The sequence below is a fragment of the Cyprinus carpio genome, chromosome B6, assembly GCF_018340385.1.
Source record: "Cyprinus carpio isolate SPL01 chromosome B6, ASM1834038v1, whole genome shotgun sequence".
NCBI classification, from domain to species: Eukaryota; Metazoa; Chordata; class Actinopteri; order Cypriniformes; family Cyprinidae; genus Cyprinus; species Cyprinus carpio.
This window is the reverse complement of record NC_056602.1, coordinates 17,909,166-17,922,304: the sequence shown is the minus strand read 5'-3', so window position 1 is coordinate 17,922,304 and position 13,139 is coordinate 17,909,166. Positions and strand designations below refer to the sequence as shown.

The following is a 13,139-nucleotide window of genomic DNA, read 5'->3' as shown; positions in this document are numbered from 1 at the left end:
AGCAGGGAACGATTGTTAATATTCCACATACCTGTTATTCATGATCCTCAACATAACCCTGAGATTTCAGGTCTGAGAACGCACAGATTCAATATTTTCACACTAAAACTGATGAAAACTTAAGGAATTTAAGACATAAGCAACACTTTTTTCTTAACAGGCATTTTGACCAAGATGGTTTTTTGATCGTTACAGGCACAGCTGCATTGTGAGATGCTGGCAATCTTCACAAAACATGTGCGCAAATATACACATGAGCATCTGAAAGCAGATAGCAGAGCCCCACATATAATATGCTGGAGGAAAAAATATATAGTGGCCACTAATTAAAAATTAAATCCCACGGCTTTTTAATTTGTTTTATTAACAATTTATTACAACTTATCGACAATTTAACTAAAATGAGAATGCATTAATAAAATATGCCAATGAATAAATAAGTTGTGGGAACTAATACTTAATTTGTGGCCACAATATCTCTTTTTTCTGCTTGCCGTGCAGGGCTTCACAGCATAGCATGCAGGAATCAAATTATTAAGTCTGTATAGTATTTTTGACATATCTATTACTTTAATATAATTGCATTTTCTACAGTTAGTTCCAGTACTCAAATTTGATTGGTTGAATAGTGCCAACAAAACTAAGACTTTTCGAGGTTTTTGTTTGCACATTCCACACAGACTGTCAAGCTACAGGTTATGCCAGTAGGTGGCAACAAGTCACTTGCTGTAAATAAATGCCTACTTCCATACAATACCGAAAGTAAAAAACAGTACACCAAACGAATAGTAAGTCTATTCGAAAAATGAAAGTTTGATAAATGTACCTGGATGGCCTACTACTTTATGCTTTATGTTGATGTTCATGTCTTTCTTTCTTCAGTCGCACAGAAATTAAATTTTTTGAGGAAAACATTCAAGGATTTTTTGGACTTTAATGAAGGCCCCACAGATTTAAGGACCAAACTGCAGCTTCAATGCAGATTCAAAGTGCTGTACACAATCCCAGTTGAGGAATATAGCAAAAAATAGCTAAATGATATAAAAAAAAAAAAAAAAAAACATCCTAATAATTTCTAGACTTTTTAACTACAAACTCTCTTGCAATAGCACTGCGATGTGCATGCGTGATTTCACACATTTTGTAATCACGTTGGAAAGGACACATGCGGTTATTTCTTCGTCTGTGTACAGTACTTCAGTTCAAAAAGGTAGGGTAGGGCGAAAAACTCCTCTCATTTTCTTCAACTTCAAAATCATCTGACGTTGTTTTACCTTGTGTGTGTGTGTGTGTGTGTGTGTGTGTGTGTGTGTAATATATATATATATATACATATATATAATGTGCTCTGATTTCCTCTCTAATGGTCACAATCATCTCCCACACTTTTCTTTCCCAGAAGCTCAACTCTGCTGCAAGCTTTTCTGCTCCCATCTAATGACAATAAACAGATAGTGAGTGGGCTGTCTGACAGGAAGCAAAAGCTTGCTGCACTTCCCCTCCATCATTGAAGGTTTAGATCTACACAAATGGCTCTGCAAAGCTTCATGCATTTGGAGGAGGCAGAGAACACACAACATCTGTCCTACTGAGATGAGAGGAGGCCCGGAGAGAACAGTGCTGGAATGAAGGTTAGACCACCAGTGAGAAAATGTGTCTGTATTACTGTCTTATTCAATATAAACTTACCAATGATGAGCGGCATAGACACTCTCATACATATGGAAACGGATGCTAATATTTAAATTATGGATGTCAATCAATTCAAAATGTATTTGAATGAATTACCTGATATGCTATTAAAACTAATTGAATTCATCACAACTGTTGAAAAATCTACTGTGTGTACGAGTCAGGAGGTATGATCAAATGATTTTAATTTTCAGTGTACTATTTTTATACTGTACAGCTGATATGAAATTACATATGCATTCCAGTACCATTTTCTATATTATATTATATTATATTATATTATATTATATTATATTATATTATATTATATTATATTATATTATATTATATTTACCGATTCTCACTATTAACTAGTTGCTTATTAACATGCATATTACTTGCATAATGGCTGTTTATTAGTACTTATAAAGCACATATTAATGTTTTATTCTGCAGGACCAAATTTTAGATGCCTCAATCCTACCCATACCAACTTAACAACTACCTTATTAACTATTAATAAGCAGCAAATTATGAGTTTATTGAGGCAAGCCATAATTAATATTTAGTTAATAGTGAGTCCCCAAACTAGTGTGTGACTATATTATATTATATTATATTATATTATATTATATTATATTATATTATATTATATTATATTATATTATATTATATTATATTTTGTTGACTATTATTATAAAAATAAGACATGATGTAATCATTTATATTATATATTTATATTATTTATATTTATTTACAATATATTATTACTTGTACCAATTAACATGTTAACCTGACTATTTTAATAACGAATGCATATTGACAAAGATGCACACATTTAAATTATTAATTCCAGTTTCAAAAGATAGAAATAATGGCCTTAGTTTATCTTTTGACCATAATAGTATTTGGTTGGGTGAATGAGTGAAAGCAAATAACAGGAAGAGAATGTGCGAGAGGAGGGAAAGACAGCTTTCATTATGGATTTGAAGAAAATGTCTATAAATTATTCAGTCATACCCTGTTTGTAATGCTACAAGCAGACGAGTCCGAGATTCTCATTACTACAGGATTACAGAGAGAGAGAAATACACGAAGCTGAGAGGAAGAAACAGAGACAGAAAATGTCTAACAATTCAGAAATGCAATGCATTTTAAAGGTGTTTTCTCAGAGGTGCACACAGAGAACGCTGGAGTGAAGGGGGAAGGGATGGACGGATACAGGGAGATGACAGAGAGCGGCTGGTGGTGACAGAGAGGAGGGGTGTTATTGAGCTCCAGCAAGTGACAGCCAGCTCTGTCTGTATGGATCATTCACATCCCACGGGATCCACAACAGCAGACACATACATACAGCCAGATTCCAACAGAGATAAAACCGATGCCCCATACTGATAATCATTTACAAATGCCAAACATGTTCTTAGCTGTAAGAGTCCAACACATGGTGAGAGCCAGGCTAATCCACATTTTATACAAATATTAATCACCCAGTGGCTCACCTGTTTTTGCAGTCGCTTTCAAAATGCACACATACACACACACACACACATCAAAACAAATGCACAATACTCTCATTAGATCCTGCCTTCCTTCCATCTTCCAGGAGGCAACAGAAAAACAGCCCTACTTCAGTGCATCAGGAAGCTTTCCTCACTATGTACTCAAAGAATTACATTAAGCAAGGTCTTATGCACACATTCACACACACAAACAAATAATGGAGAGGAGATGAGCTGGCTATATTCCTGAGAGGAAAAAGGAGCTCGGCAGTTATTCCTGCACTGCAGTAATAGCAGCAACAGAGCCATTTAAAAACCCAGCGACACAGTCCATGTACACATGTATGGCACAGATTCATACATGCACGAGAAAAGACATAGAGCGCTATGACGGGCTGAGATTCTCACCTGCACTAACGTGCTACATGCCTCCTAGAGCGTATGAGAGTGTATGCATCATCGTGAGAGATGGGAAACGATAGAGGGACAGAAAAAAGGAAAAAAAGAGAGATAGGGAGAGGGAGAGGGAGAGGGAGAAACAGAGACAGCCCCAGAGTGACAAAGAGAGAGAGGGGAGGAAAGGAATTCCTCTTACCTAGCATGTGCCATGAATGCTGTTCCCCTCCCGTCTACCAAAAACATGCAACCCTCCCTTCCTTTCTTTGAATTTCAACCTGATAAAGCAAAAGGGGGGAAAGGGGGAAGATGGATTTCATTGCATTGTGAAAAAGGGATAGAGAAAAACATGACAAAAAAAAAATTATCTGAAAAGATTAATTAAGAAGTATCTTATGTTCACAAATGCTGCATTTATTTGATAAAAAATAATTTTGAAATAAATGTTTTCTATTCTAATATACAGTATTTTAAAGTGTAAATTATTCCTGAATTTTCAGCAGCCACTATTCCAATCTTTAGTGTCATGTGTTCATTATAGAAATCATTCTATTATGCTGAATTAGTTCTCAAGTAACATTTGTTATTATTAACAATGTTGAAAACATCTGTGCTGCTTTATATTTTTGTGGAAACCAAGATATATATTTTTACATTTATAAAAAAAAAAAAAAAAAAAAGGATTACTGACCCCAAACTTTATTAATGACAGAATTTTCATTTTTGGGTGAACTAACCCTTTAATGTATGCTTAAGTATTTAATTTGCCAACAGGATATTAATAATAACCTTAATTTAAGATATATCATCTGCGTATTAAAATGGTGACTTAAACATATCTTGTTAAAGATTTTCAAATATTTACTGGAAAACAAGACAAAGGAAAGCAAGATGTACTAATAAAGAAAATGAGTTTTACAGTACATAGATACTGGAAAGCCAATTTATTTGGCTACTGTGAGATATTGGTCCTAAAGGAAAAGAAAAATGCATCAGAAAAAGCAGCAAAGATGTGTAAGAAAGTGAGAAAACAGTCCTCATACTCTTTTGAATGCTCAGTCCACTGCTGCAGTAACTCCCCGTGCCCTCCTTTTGACTCAGACCATCTGATAATTGAACTGACGACGACTGGAGCCTCCGATGAAATGACCCGTGTTGAGGAGGTCTCTTACTTTCTCACCCTCTTACTCTTGTGTAATTTTTTCCCCTTACGCTCTCTCTCCCCTTCAAAAACCCTTTCTCCCTCAATAACTTCCTAATAACACTCTGGTCTGAAAAAAGTTTTTTTTTTTTTATTGCTGAACTTAATGTTCCTTCCTCTCTCCCTGTGGCCCCAGGAATATATCAGAATTGTGGGGGGGATCCCACCACGAGCAGTGTAATCATTAGTACTGGGTGGAGGTTAACCATTAACAATGCTACACCAGATCTCCACCACAACTTATCTTCTCACAACACTTGTGCCTCAGCCAGTGCAGCTGCTCAACTGTTGAGGTACATGCTACATTAGCATTCAGGGCTCAACAAAAATCATTGTGGGTTTAAAGAAATACTTCACTTTAACATGAAAATTCTAGCATCATTTACTCGATTTTTATTTATTTATTTATTTACTTTCAAAGAATAGGCTAGCCACTCTTTTCAATTAGTAATTAAATTTAATGAAAATGTAATGAAACCTGAGACTCCTATATATCTATCTATATATATAAGCCATATGATAGTTTTGGGTGGGAGCAGACTGAAATTCAAGTTGTTATTCACTGCAAAATTATGACATCTGACCTAGTTCTCTTTAGTATGAGAGTTCTAGAGATAAGTAGCAATGTCAAGTACTTGAATGAAACATTTATTTGAGTCAGATGTTTTGGTTCTCAAAAATGGTAGTTGAATCATTTACAAATATGACTGATTTGGTTCTCGGCTTCATCTTGCAGACACAATGATCCAGTTGCAACAGTTAAGAGCTCACAGGAAGGAAAGATTTTCAACAATTAAAGAAATAATTCACCACCAAAATGAAAATGTTGTCATGATTTACTCACCCTCATCATTTTTGTCCAGACACTTAAAGTTTAGCTATTAAAAAAGTACATAAATAAAGCTTGAAAATTATTATTATCTACACTTCAATCTATGGACAAATATCATAAGAGAATATTAAAAATAACAAAACTTTTATTGGTCTGGAATAAAACAAAGGCGAGTAAAGGATGACAGAATTTTTTTTTATTTTTGCATGAATAATCCAGCCCGATCTCACGGCAATTCGTACATATTTTACGAGGTGGCTAATTGGTACGAATTCGTACGGCCACACTCGTACAAATTCATAAGTTTTTTGCCAAATCGTACGTATTTTACGAGTTGCACATTCGTATGAATTTGTACGAATGACCTACAACCTAACCCCGCCCCTAAACTTAACCGTCACTGGGGTCTAGAAGCCAAATCGTATGAAATCGTACGAGTGAGGTCGTACGAATTGGTACGAATTAGCCACCTCGTAAAATATGTACGAATTGGCGTGAGATAGCGTTGGAATAAAACAAAGGCTAGTATTTTGTTTTGGAATTTTTTTTTTTTTTTGTATTATGAACCACTATATATATATATATAAAGCATTTTAACTATTTCTAAGGGAACAATTCCTGTAAGCACCAGAAGGCCACTTCTAATGCTGTCGAAGAAAAAGAAGCATATGAACTTATTTTAAAATAACAATCAACAGTTAATTAACCAAAAATATTGTTATTACTGAATTGTACTTTTTGATATTTGGAGATTTTAACATGCCATTTATTTATTTATTTATTTGGACTATTGCTTTGCTGCCTCATGATGATGCCATTTCCATTATGTGAAAAATGAAACAGAAAAAAAGAGAGAAATTATTACACTAACAGGACATACAAAATGAATAATATGTACAAGTCCATCTTAATGTTTTATATTGCACAATTAAGTCACTAGCACGCCGAATACCATGATTTTACCATTGCAAATGTCAAAAAACAACAACAACAACAAACACAAAAACATGGTACTTATTTGTATGTGCCTGAGATGATCCCACAGATAAGCCAGCTTGTATTCTTGTCACAGATTCTGCTATGAAGTATTCCTTTTGGCTTTTTCATTTGGAGCAAACAAATTGAAGTGGCCCCTTAAGGAGGAAGCTATTCATCCCTGCAACATGCTTGAGAGGTCTGTCTAATCACAGATTATAACCATATTTCACCTGGGTCCAGAGTGAGTCATCGGCCAGTGTCAGAGCCAAGATTAAATGTAGACTTGAAGAGAGGAGGAGGTGAAGTGTGCTCAGTGTATCTAGTGTACATTGTCAGTGAAATGCACCCTCTAGCCATAAAGTGCTCTTCCTACTTCAGTTGACAGTGGTCTTGCAGACACTAATAAAAGCGAGCATTCAAACGTGCATACAAAACACTCACCCACGTATTCTCACTCTCTCTGATGGATCTCTGAGACAGACAAACTCACGTTCATGCTTCCACACACACACAAAAATTGATTTTTAGATCTACTGAGATGCCATCTCTGGCTTTTATTCTGTATTGTGAGTTTCAGCTGCTTTTAAGCAGTTTAATAAAAGTCTGAATCTTTGCTCCTGCTGTTTGTTTGACTGTCTCTTGGCTGTATTAGAGGAAAACGTGTTTAAACACACTCCGATCCCCTACATTTTACACGCTAGCTGGCTCTCGGTCAAATGCACACAAACATGCACACACTCATTAGCGCGGTTGTTGGCTGTGGGTCTAAAGGAAAGGAGAGCGAGAGTGAGCATATAAGCAATCTATATCAGTACTGTTCATAAAATAGGTCACATAAATACACCACGCCAAAACACAGCCATCTTTATCAGCCATAAAATCCGACAACTTTACACAGCACAAGGCTGTGTACACACACTTGAGAAACTTATGGCCCTATCTATTATTTCAAGGTCCGGTAAACCTGCAGGATATCATATCGGCCCTAACATATGTCAGACTCACATATTTGCACATTTTTTACATCATATTTTTCTATGTATAACAGTCTCAGACAGCATGCTCATGGACTGCCCAGAGGCTGTTTATTCACTGAATTATGGCTGTGAAATACTCTGGACTTACTTCCTTTAGTCAGGCAGAAATTATGATCACAATCACTGGATTTTTTTTTTTTTTTTAGTGTTTAATTATTTTATTTTTATTTTTATTTTTAATGATGCTCTGCTATTTTAGTATAATTTGTTTTGAAACAATTGTCAGTAAGAAATTGAAAGAAATGGCAAGCAACACGTTAAATTAAACATGAAATTTTGAAGTAGAAAGAGTAAAATAGTATTCTGATAATCTTTTGAAAAATCATTATTTAGAGTGTATTTCAATCGTATGGTCTGGACTAAAGAAGACATTTTGAAGAATGTTTCAATAACAAATGTTAAATGGGGTCCAAAACAACATCGACCCCTACTGACTTTAATTGTATGTACTGAAAAACATTGAGAAAATTTTATTATATCTTCTTTTGTGTTGTTCAGAACAAAGAAGGCTTTGGATTAACATGAGGGTCAGTAAATGATGACAAAACTGTCAATTTTTGGTGAACTAAGCCATTAACACTGCATAGTAGCTGTTATCTCACTATATTTAGTTCCTTTAAATATTGTATGAAAAAAAAATAATGATCTATCAATATCCAGTATAAAGTGGTGAAATCAGAGACATACTTTAAGAGCCAAAATGGAGGCAAAACCTTCACCTCTTGTGCAAATAATACTAATAAAATGCAACAGTAAGCAACAAACGGATAGCGATCTAAGCCAAGACAAACCATTTTCTCTAGGAGAAACGCCAGCCTCCTGCAAAGAAAACTGATCCAGGCTGCACATGGTCCCTGTAAAAACATAAGTTCAATAAACACTATGTAAACTGTTCTAACAATTACAGCAGTCCTGAAGCTTTTCAGTACCATATACAGTATATAAAAATACTTCTGGTCTGATAAGATTTCATCGAACTAGAATGCTTGTTCTTATTTTCCCAGTATTTATTATCATTAATAACCAGACTTTTCAGGCAGATATTTTCAAATTACAGAGTAAATTTAGAGGTACACTTTGTTGCAGTTTAGCCATGACTATAAGTCCAGTGCATTTTTTGCAACTCTTATTAGTGGCTGAAAACATTATGAAATTGGTCTTTTTTCTTTATAATTGAACATTCAAGGAGTGGGGGATTTTCTGGCTCAGCCCCAGTACTAAAATGTAAGATGTACTTTAAGACTGAGGGTGGGCCGGACGGTGAGTGGCATGTCATTTCCATTGGGTGGGGTGCCAACCTCACGATTATTTTAGCTGATAATTTCCATTTAGACTACATTTTATGAGGAAATTGTAATCTACCATAGTGTAGTGGTTTTATCAACACATAATTAAAATGGTTTAGATAAATTAAGTAACTTTCTGTAGAAACTAAAAATGTGTTAACTACAGTGACAACACACTGAGCCGTGAAAGCCCTCCGCTGGCTTTAACCACAATCCTGTATCAAATTCTGTTCTCTCCTTAAGGCTTCACTGCACATTGGCATCTGTGTCATGTGGCTCTCTCAAGGCATGAGAGGAACTGATGTTAATGCTCACACAATGTGAAGTGAGCTATGTGAGCATCGTTGTAGATTAGATTACAAATTATATGGCATTACTCATCATCTGCTGTAAACCTCAAAACACCCCTTGGGTAGAGTGAGGGTGACCAAACTCTTTAACAGAGCAAATGCTTCCAGATCAAAAATAGTATCAAATGTGTTTCTATTTACTGAGGCTCTGGGATATGGCAGGATTGGAAGTAATTCAATTACCTTTTATGAAACAACAAATATGCCACAGTGTTTCAATGTTTTTTAAAATATTTCATATATCAAAGTCATAAAGGGGGCAAACTGCTTACAAGCCATTAGGAAATGGTGGAACTCAGCTAACAAGGAACGTTCATTCAAATTTCTGAACAAATGTTCATATCTTCCAGTAACATTTATAGAATATTTCAAAGTTCAAAGGTATCTCCTCTTTAACTCTTTCCCGGCCAGAGCTTTTTTAATTTTTTTTAGTTGCCATCTTTTTCAGCATTTTCATAAAACTTTCATGGCCCCCAGAATATTTTGTTTTATAAATATCTGACTATGCAGTATGTCAAAAGAAAAACATTTTTAACACAAAGCTGAGAAATACATATTTTTTTCAAAGACAATATCCAGATCAGATTCAGAATGGTGATCAAATCATAGATGGATTCGATCGCTTCCAAAGCTTGCACAGTCCTATAGCACTTCCTGAGTCGACAAATCATTTGGTAACAGTAAATATTTGATGATTGTGTTATTTTACATATGCATCTGCTTACATATGTGATTTCTTGTTTCTAATTCTTCACCGTGTTTTGATCCAGAAATTCAGTACTCTTTCAGAAGTTTGTAATATAGGGCATCCTACAGTATAACAGTGAAAACACAGAAAGCCAGAAGATTCCATCAATGAAGGGGAAACTTTGTCTCATAAATGATGGAAAATTTTGTCAATGGCAGGGAAAGAGTTAAAGAAAAGTATCAAAATGTTAGCACAAAATTAATTTACAAAAATCATTTACAAAAATTATTTAAACATCATTTAGGACAGTTTTTCATTTTAGTTGGATGTCTGTCTAAAGTGTTTTACTTACTTGTCTCAGATGGTTCAGAGAACATTCAAAAGTGATGTTTCCATAATGTTTGCAAAATGATCAAATGATAAAATCAAACATTCACACATATTTTGCATGATAAAATGTGAAACACATGATAAATAAAAACAATACTTGTTCTAAAATCAGTTCAAAATATCAAACATGTTTGATATCCTCCAATTGGATTAAATCACAGTCTGAAGCTAAAAAATTGGAGTCTGTGACTATCATACACTACACGATTTTCTATGAAATCTGTCAGCTCAAATCTGCAGACTGGGTCTGATGTTGGGCAACTATTGACTTATTCAAACTGTAAATCAAAGGAAAAGTCATGTATTGTATTTCAGCCTTAAAAAACATATTTTGGTTTGCTGGGATGCCCCTTAAACGAGAGCTATAACAATATCAAGATGGTCAAGGGAGGAAAAAAGGAACCCTATAGCACATGACTAACACAGACTAAAACAAAACAGAAAATAAAAGGCAGGCAGATATGAACTAGAAAAACCATGAACAACTCACACAGAGTAAGCGAGCTATTGAGAGAGGAGAGAAACAGACATTGCTTCTGGTGAAATGGATTAAGATGGAGAGAGAATGTCAGCTAAAAGATGTTTAATTTTTAGGTAATATCTCAGATGAAGAGGGGAGCAAGCAAAAAGGTAAAAGTATGCTTGTGGGAATGGCTGGAGCTGAGGGAGGTGTGGAGGGCAGAGTGTGTGATAAAGTAAGCTTTGAACGGGTTTCCTGGGGAAGAGTGCCGTGTGAGAAAGACTGATAAGAACCTCAAACTGTTTGTGTTCAAACTGCCATATCTGGACCAGACCAGAATACAGACTAATGGATCCGTCTGAGAAAGAGAGAGAGACCACAACAATAAAACTGTGTGGTCCTGTTAAAAGAATCTCTCATACATTTAGTCATAAGTAATTGGCACGGAAAAGAGGCAGGGCAGTTACATAGAAATGTGGGTTGGTTATGATTTATGAAAAAAACTATTCCACTGCTCTGCATGATACTTCACTAAAGGCAAAAGAAGTCAAATGAATTGTTTTACACATGTTGGTTGTTTATGATTTTTGATTTAATGTTTCTCAGTGAAATTTTACAGACAAAATCCAGTCAATCTGCACAGCTGGAGAGGTTCACATGAAGGTGAAAAAGTTCATTGCATAGTTTTTGCTCATGGTTAAGACCAAATGAATTTGTAATGTTGACCAACAGAAAAGTTGCTTGGTTTGAAAGTGACTTCTGTGTGACCTTTGCTTCATGTATACAAATTGACAATAGACTTTTTTCGGGGGCAGTTGAAGGTAAACTTCAAGGCACATAGTTGGATGGGTTAATTGCAGAGGTCATACATGTCCTTCACGTCACCTCAGAATCACAAATATTTTATTAATATTTTTTTTTTTTTGCCTAATGTGACCATATCTTAAGACGCAGGTTTTTGCACAAATGTTGTGCAATTGTTTATACAATTCACCACTGTGTTTGACTGAAGAAGAGAGAAGGCAAAAGAGAAAGATAGAAAGAAAACAGGCTCTTTCATAACCTCCTAAATGGACAGGCTCTGTTTTGTGTGTACAAGGCACATTCTGGAACACTACAGATTTGCTGCTGGGGGCTGTTTGTGCTCTGCTGCTGAGGATGTGGCCAAATTGCTCCCATATATCAATAATCATGAGTTTCCCAGCCAGGCATGTGTGGGGGGCTCTCAGCACAAAGCCTCAGAATATGTTTAGTGGATTAACCCTATTTTTACTCACTTCTTTCTGTTTCTCAATAGTTTTTTACATGTATGGTTTATTTTTCTTTTGCTGAAGATTATTACCGTACATTTGAATTAAAACCTAAATAAAACATAGCCGGTGTAACAGAAATATCAAATTCCAATTAAAATGTTTCAGGAAAAAAGCAGTAAAATTGCAGTATTTGCAGTTATTCGTGGCATAGTTTTTTATTGTTTATTTATTTATTTATTTGTGATAAATGAGTAAATGTGCATGGCTTTAGTTAATAAAGACTGAGCACAAATGGGTTCCACTTTCTTTAGTGTGAATGTGATTTACAATACAGATATCCATTTCAAAACAATATCTGCCAAATCATTCTTTTAATAATACCCTGGAGCAAAAAAAAAAAAAAGTGTAAAGGAGTCTAGCAAAACAAAACCGTCCCAGACAGATATTGACTTATCTGTCCTTTGGGAATTCCTTTTGTTTATGCTATGCTTTTTCATTGGGAAAAAAGCACTGAATGAATTAATCTGGAAAAGGTAACAAAATATTGTGTTAAGAGCATAGCTATTTAATGGATCCCACATGGGTAAACAAAAATGTGCTTTTATTGCATTTATTTATTCAGACAAGAAAGATATACAGGCTGATGGGTTGCAGATTGCTCAGCATAAACAGAAACCATCTAGTCCTCTAATCATGTCTTAGAAAGACAGAAAAACAAATAGACAGAATGATGAGAGATCAAGAGCAATCCTGACAATGTATTCGAAAAACAAATTTAAAAACATATGACCAGATAAAAGTTTCTTGTCTTACAGAATGGATGGGCAGCAGCAGTCTATGCAGAACATACTTTACATTCATGCTATGTCTGTCCTCCATTGATTTTCATTTTTGTCATGAAGGTGAGAACAGGGACAATTTAAAGTATGGAAACTTGTTTTCATTCTAAATTTATATCTCACAATTCTGTCTTCTTTTTTTTCATAATTGCGACATATTAAGTCAGAATTACGAGATTTAAACTCATAATTGTGAGACAAAAAAAAAAGTATTGCAGGACATTAACTTGCTATTCTGAGAAAAAAGAGCTGTGAG

The 13,139-nt window shown here is 35.0% G+C and overlaps 1 protein-coding gene across 6 annotated transcripts in view; it reads right to left on the bottom strand.

Moving 5' to 3' along the window:
- Positions 1-13,139, bottom strand: part of LOC109106337 (KN motif and ankyrin repeat domain-containing protein 4-like) — a 43,907-nt gene that overhangs the window by 17,292 nt on the left and 13,476 nt on the right. Inside the window, exons 1-2 of one of the 6 annotated variants that reach the window (XM_042726001.1) lie at positions 4,613-5,241; positions 3,769-3,847 (exon numbers count right to left, since the gene is read on the bottom strand). The exons of 2 other annotated variants lie outside the window; for them this stretch is intronic. In XM_042726001.1, coding sequence (XP_042581935.1) covers positions 3,769-3,815 — 47 coding nt within the window. In that variant the 5' untranslated portion in view covers positions 3,816-3,847; positions 4,613-5,241. Of the gene's footprint in view, positions 1-3,581; positions 3,663-3,768; positions 3,848-4,612; positions 5,242-13,139 lie in introns of those variants that run through there. 3 more of the 6 variants (XM_042726002.1, XM_042726006.1, XM_042726005.1) reach the window with 3 other exon arrangements.